We start from the raw sequence: 6,856 nt of genomic DNA, 5'->3' as shown, positions 1-6,856 counted from the left end.
TATTTGCAATCGAAAAACGAGTAAAATTTTTTGTCGATGGTGGGATTCGAACCCCGGACCTTCTGCATAGCAAGCAAGCGCATTACCACTGGACCATCTTATCTGTAATTTGTTTCCCCATGACGCTCGTGCGGGTTTTCCAATTTTAATGAAAAATGTTAAGTTACCTAGTAGGTAGACATAGGGAACTTCCCCTTTTTATTATTATTATTATTATTTTTTTTTATTATTATTTTTATTGGGGATTCCACAGTGTAAGTTGTGAGGTAGGTATGGAACCTATACTAAATATATATTAAAAACATATACCTAATGTAATATTTTTCAACGAAATTGATATTTAATATGCAATACTGCCTATTGTTAAATTATTCTTTTACTGTTTGAAACAAAATACAATTCTATTTGATCCCAAAAATCTTTTATTTAGGACATCCCAATAGTATAAATATAAATAATCAAAAATAATTATAAATACCTAGTTGTAGAATCCCAAGTTCTGATTGTATGCCAGAGTGGGTTAGCATTTAAAATAACTTCACTCTGTAGCCTCATGTGCCAATAGGGTTGTTTGAATCTCTATTCATTAAAAAAAAATCCTAGGTTCGACATTACATTACAAGCATGCATAGGTACACAGTTTCAAAAATCTCTTTCAACCAATAATAAAACATAGGTAATAATAATCAATAAAACAAGAAAGTAATTCATCAAGAAAAAATCAACTTTGTAGAATAAAGTTAAAATGTAAACAAAATACAAAATGGTACACATCATGGAAATTAAAACATTACTGATTGTATAGGGAGAACCTGAGAGGAAGGAGAAGGTTGGGGACAATGAAGAAGAAGAGAAAACCCAGGCAGGGGAGATATAGAGCTCAGTTTCAGTTGGTAGTACTGTTACTAGACTTGAGTCGGTAGTACATGTAGTATGCAACAGCAAGAACAGTGAGAGCAGTAGGGAGTAGATACTTCCAATCTCTGAAACATAACAAGGAATTTCAAGTTAAAAACTTCCCTTTCTTGTAGTTCTCTCTTTATTCTCTTATATTTTAAGAAAATACAAGAAAGATTATGTAAACAAAATACAAAATGGTACACATCATGGAAATTAAAACATTACTGATTGTATAGGGAGAACCTGAGAGGAAGGAGAAGGTTGAGGACAATGAAGAAGAAGAGAAAACCCAGGCAGGGGAGATATAGAGCTCAGTTTGTAGTACTGTTACTAGACTTGAGTCGGTAGTACATGTAGTATGCAACAGCAAGAACTGTGAGAGCAGTAGGGAGCAAATACTTCCAATCTCTGAAACATAACAAGGAATTTTTCAAGTTAAAAACTTTGTTTTCTTGTAGTTCTCTCTTCATTCTCTTATATTTTAAGAAAATACAAGAAAGAAGGCTGCAGTGTGCAACAGCAAGAACTGTGAGAGCAGTAGGGAGCAAATACTTCCAATCTCTGAAACATAACAAGGAATTTTTCAAGTTAAAAACTTTGCTTTCTTGTAGTTCTCTCTTCCTTCTCTTATATTTTAAGAAAATACAAGAAAGAAGGCTGCAGTGGTACGGACATGTTCAGAGAAGAGAGAACTACGTAGGAAAGAAAATTGCAAGACTGGAAGTGGAAGGCAAGCAAGGGAGAGATAGACCAAAGAAATGGGAAAATTGTGTAAATGAATATCTGCGTGAGAAGGGGCTGTCCGGTAATGAGGTGCATAACAGAACGGACTGGAAGAGACTGACACAAAATGCCGACCCCACTTGGGTGGGATAAGGCAAAGAAGAAGAAGAATTCTCTTATATTTTGGGACAATAAGGATCTTTGTTGTTACAGTTCCCTCTAGTCTAGTGCCTGAGGTGGCCAACACAAAAATATCCAAGGTCATAGTAAGTAAAATATACTGTACCCCATTAGGCAGCTACAGAAATAAGTTTATTCACTCGACTTTTCTTTGACTTCAAGTTATTTGATCTAGGTATCCATTTTATTTGTTTCATGATTTAGTTACTTACTTAAAGTCTTCTAATTTGAATGATCCTCCTTCACTACTAGATTCATTGCTAGCATTTGTTTTGGGCTTATCAGTTCTTTCTCTCTGAAAAATAAAAGAGAAACAAGTTGGAAAATGTATGACACAACACCAAGCTTACATCCAAGAGATTAGAATGATCCTCCTTCACTACTAGATTCATTGCTAGCATTTGTTTTGGTCTTATCAGTTCTTTCTCTCTGAAAAATAAAAGAGAAACAAAATGTATGACACAACACCAAGCTTACATCCAAGAGATTAGGTTTGATGATGGTGCCTAGCTAGATCTCTACATTTGTTTTTCAAATAAGTCATTTTAGAGTCAACATTGCCAAAAAAAAAAAATGCAAATTCAAAGTGGATGGATAAAGCCATGTATACTTACAGGGACCAATTCTCCTACTTTGAACTTTTTCATTGTTTCTCTGGCATCTGATGAGTGACCAATGTCGTTGAAAACCTCTGTCGCATCCTCACCATTTTGTTCTAACAGGATTTCTTCACCTCCAGGGTGCTGAAAAAATAATAAGCATGATTATGTAAGTTCTCACTGTTCACCCTGGCACCAACTATTAGATCCTTTTGTCAAATGTTTAAATATTTCAAAATTGCATGGCTAAACAGGTATTGAGCACATGCCTTCATGTGTAACTAGCAAGCATTCTAACTACTACAATACACCAAAGCAGATACACATCAAGAGTGTGAGAGATCACTTACTACCTGGGTTTAACCCCAGCCAATCTAGCCATTGGATCTACAAGTGAAAAAAGAAGTGTTGCAAAATCCTAAAATAATTCCTGAATTTTCAAATGCAACATTATCATGCCTTTCAGTTTGATGATTCAGGTGTGATTTGGTGATTCATACAGTAATTTCTTACCTCTGTCAGATAATTGGTTACATTGTATACTCCATTGTCATAAATGATCACTACATTGTCTTTGCTCGAATTGTCTTTCACTTCTTTCCTCGTGAACAGTTTGGTTTCTTCGACCATTTCTGAGAGTTTCCACTATAATCTACTATCACAACTGATAAGGGTGCCACACCAGACTGGAGTTGGCCTACAACTTTACACGATATTTCCGCTCACAAAAGAACCCAAATCTTGGGGTAAGAAATTTCAACCATCAAATCTACAAGAGAACCTCTAGTTATAAGATTTCTCTTGATTTTAGGTCAAAAAGCTCAAGAAAACCAGAAGAACTTAAAAATAAAAAGTTAAAAACCTGCAAAACACAAAACACCGGATTTGCAAAATGAGCTTTATCCTACTTCCAGCTGATAGCCACCAGAGTGAGCTACGAGCGAGTGTTATTCCTGGAAGTGAAAATAAGTGGAGAACGATACCTCATGATGAAAAGTGAAGCTAAAAACTTTTCAGGGTTCGTTTGAAATCTACCAGGTAGCGCTGCTTGTACTAAAAAAGACTAGGCGTCCTTTACACAGTACACAGTTTTGTCCAAATTTGATCATCGCGCGGTGCATGTTTTCAGAGAAGTTTGGCCACAAGAGCACCAAGTTGATCCCGTGATTATAAGGAAACGTGAGCTTACCCAAGGGAAGTATGATTATGAATATGTCAGAATAATCCTATACTTTGAATAAAACTATAATCCTCCTTCATAAACTGCTGAAATTGTCATTTTTATGCCAAAACCTGCAAAAAATTCACTTTTCGTTCACCCTTTTCTGAAAACGCAGACATTTTGAAATTGAAACTCAGGACTAGCGAGCCTAGCGGACGTTTTCTGTACTACCTACCTCCACCGCACAAGGCCGTTTCATACGGTGAGTAAAAATGACGCGGTGTACCTACCTGTTGATCGAAAAATGCGAGTTTCAAGTTTCAACTCGACAAATTTACATAATTAAATTTCAACCATCAAATCTACAAGAGAACCTCTAGTTATAAGATTTCTCTTGATTTTAGGTCAAAAAGCTCAAGAAAACCAGAAGAAAGAAGAACTTAAAAATAAAAAATTAAAAACCTGCAAAACACAAAACTGACAAAACACCGGATTTGCAAAATGCAAAGCTTTATCCTACTTCCGGCTGATAGCCACCAGAGTGAGCTACGAGCAAATGTTATTCCTGGATGTGAAAATAAGTGGAGAACGATACCTCATGATGAAAAGTGAAGCTAAAAACTTTTCAGGGTTCGTTTGAAATCTACTAGGTAGCGCTGCTTGTACTAAAAAAGACTAGGGGCTAGGGGTCCTTTACACAGTACACAGTTTTGTCCAAATTTGATCATCGCGCGGTGCATGTTTTCAGAGAACCTATAGTACCTATACAATATACATGTTGTACGTGTAGCACGCATTTTATTACCGCGTTACAGAGAACATCGCCGGGAAGTAAATTCTGTAATTCATTTCACTGAACCATCTGGGTTATGAAGAATAAACGGTATGTAAAGTAGGTATCTACATATATCTACCTAACCTAGAGAGCTTACTAGGTTTTTTTTTTTTTTCTTTTCTTTTTAAAGTTTGACAGAGGGAACATTAACTGCTAAGGTCTTATACGTACCGAAATCGAAATATCGAAAAGAGAAGAAAGACAAGATAGAAGAAAGCCAGCCGTTCCTAGAACGAACATTATCCGTTCAGGATGAAATCCGCCCCGGGCGAGAATCGAACCCGCGGCCTAGCGCTCACAAGGCAAACGCGCTACCAACCAAGCTACTAGGCTGGGATTACTATAGCTAATAGATGATGATAGATAAATATTTGTACCTATGTTGAAATTTGGACCGGTTTTTGCTACGAAATTACATTTTGGACACACTTTTTTTTAATGTCTTCTTCAGAGTAGGTATCCGAATTTTTTTTAATTATAATTTTAAGATTGTTGCATGTGTATATTCAACTGTCCAATTTAAAAATAAATACACTCCATACGATAAATAAATTTCACTGAACCATCTGGGTTATGAAGAATAAACGGTATGTAAAGTATCTACATATCTACCTAACCTTGAGAGCTTACTAGGTATTTTTTTTTTTAGAGGTTTGACAGAGGGAACAAGAGGGAACAAAGCCAGCCGTTCCTAAAACGAACATTATCCGTTCAGGATAAAATCCGCCCCAGGCGAAAATCGAACCCATCACAATATTGCATCTAAACTCTAACATACTATGTTGATCATTCTGTTTTATTGAATAGCTCAGTAGGGGATAGCAATAGTAATCGAACCCGCGGCCTAGCGCTCACAAGGCAAACGCGCTACCAACCAAGCTACTAGGCTGGGATTACTATAGCTAATAGATGATAGATATGTATGTTGAAATTTGGACCGGTTTTTGCTACGAAATTACATTTTGGACACACTTTTGTCTTCTTCAGAGTAGGTATCCGAAATTATTTATGCATGACTGAATAGATAGTCAGATGGGTTCCTACTCGACTCGGCTCGAACTTTGTTTTTTTTATATATATACCTAATACATAGGTAGGTATATTAAATTCAATTTCTCAAACACGGGACATGGTACCTAGGTGTTATAATGTTGTTGGACCATTGAGTGAAAGTTTAGGAGTGTGTCAAATCACCCGAAAGTATCCTTTCTACCCTGAGGCATTTCCTCCACTCTTTATTAACTCTCAAATATTTAACATCTAGGACAAAATTCCACACCTCGACTGGGATTGAACCCGCCCACTCCTAATTACAAGGCGAACGCGTTGACCACAAGAAGTAGTACTGCAGAATCCTTGTGGTTCATTTGATGTAATGATGGAATTTTATTAATAGATTAGCCGAAATCTGTCGTCTCGCTCCGGATTTCTGCTAGTAAGTCCTTAAAGGCATGGCCGTTCATGTCACTCACCCATTTAGTGGTCTCGCTCGGCGTATAGTTTAACAAAAACGAACCGGAAAATAGCCTATAACCTTCACGGGAGTGCAAGCAATAAGTTGACAAAGTTTCATAGCAATCGGATGAGCGGTTTGGCCAGGCATAAAGTTCGAACAAACAAACATTCATTTTTATTTATACCTACTTTCCTTATCCTATAGGAAGGAAAGTAATGTAATCGGGTCAAAATTTTTATATATATATCTATTAGATATAATTAGCCAGATACCTATGCAACTATGCACAATGCAGAGATAATTTGAATATTTCATTTCACTCAAGGCTAAGTACTTACTTACCTATCTACCAGATGGCAGATTGATTTGCTGTAGGTATAACTAAAAAAGGACCTACAGGTGTTGGAGGTTAGAGTTAACGAGAACCTATAATTACTATCAAATTACCTAGGTAGGTTGGTACATAAATTTAATAGCGGACCTAAAGTAGCTCTACTATTGTTATTACATAGGTACCTAACTATTATAATCTAAACATGAATAAATAATTATTACTAGAGAGGTTCAATAAGCTGTAGAAATCACTAGGGAAAAGGCCTTTACGCGGTCCTCAAAGGTAATATCGGGTGCAAAATCTAGTGAGAAAGCCTCGTTTTGTGTGTGACATTTAATACCCTGGCCTTGGTAATAATTAGGTAGGTAGGTATAGGTACCTACTGACCTACTTACTTATTAGATGGGTCAATCATTGTAGGTAGGTATGTACCTACATAGGTGGGTACTTGTCAGCAGAACAAAGACATGGTTGGAAGTAGGTCAAGAAAAGAGAAGAACCCCCTTCTATCTAACTCAGGGGTCGGACATCGTGAAATTAACTCAATTAGCTCAGGCATGGATCATTGGATCTAGAGCAGGGTTGTCCAACCTTAGGGCACCCGAGGGCCGCAAGAGACCAAGGTAGAGAGTTGGCGGGCCGCAAAAACTCAACTCACGGGGGGGGG

The 6,856-nt window shown here is 37.0% G+C and overlaps 1 protein-coding gene across 2 annotated transcripts; it reads right to left on the bottom strand.

The window, feature by feature from the left end:
• Nucleotides 1-315: 315 nt before the first annotated feature.
• LOC103524847 (cytochrome b5-like) lies at nt 316-3,294 on the bottom strand. 2 transcript variants are annotated; one of them, XM_017449773.2, is made up of 4 exons: nt 2,916-3,294; nt 2,418-2,546; nt 2,016-2,098; nt 316-983 (listed from the first exon to the last, which is right to left on the bottom strand). In XM_017449773.2, exons 1-4 carry the CDS (start codon nt 3,030-3,032, stop codon nt 887-889), a joined length of 426 nt encoding a protein of 141 aa, XP_017305262.1. In that variant the 5' UTR covers nt 3,033-3,294; the 3' UTR covers nt 316-886. The 2 variants fall into 2 exon arrangements, with proteins under 2 accessions (XP_017305262.1, XP_017305263.1); XM_017449774.2 differs by lacking the exon at nt 316-983 and adding an exon at nt 1,105-1,308.
• Nucleotides 3,295-6,856: the final 3,562 nt, after the last annotated feature.

The sequence above is a fragment of the Diaphorina citri genome, unplaced genomic scaffold (assembly GCF_000475195.1).
Source record: "Diaphorina citri unplaced genomic scaffold, Diaci psyllid genome assembly version 1.1 scaffold123, whole genome shotgun sequence".
Lineage (NCBI taxonomy): Eukaryota > Metazoa > Arthropoda > Insecta > Hemiptera > Psyllidae > Diaphorina > Diaphorina citri.
This window is presented reverse-complemented; position numbering and strand designations above follow the sequence as displayed.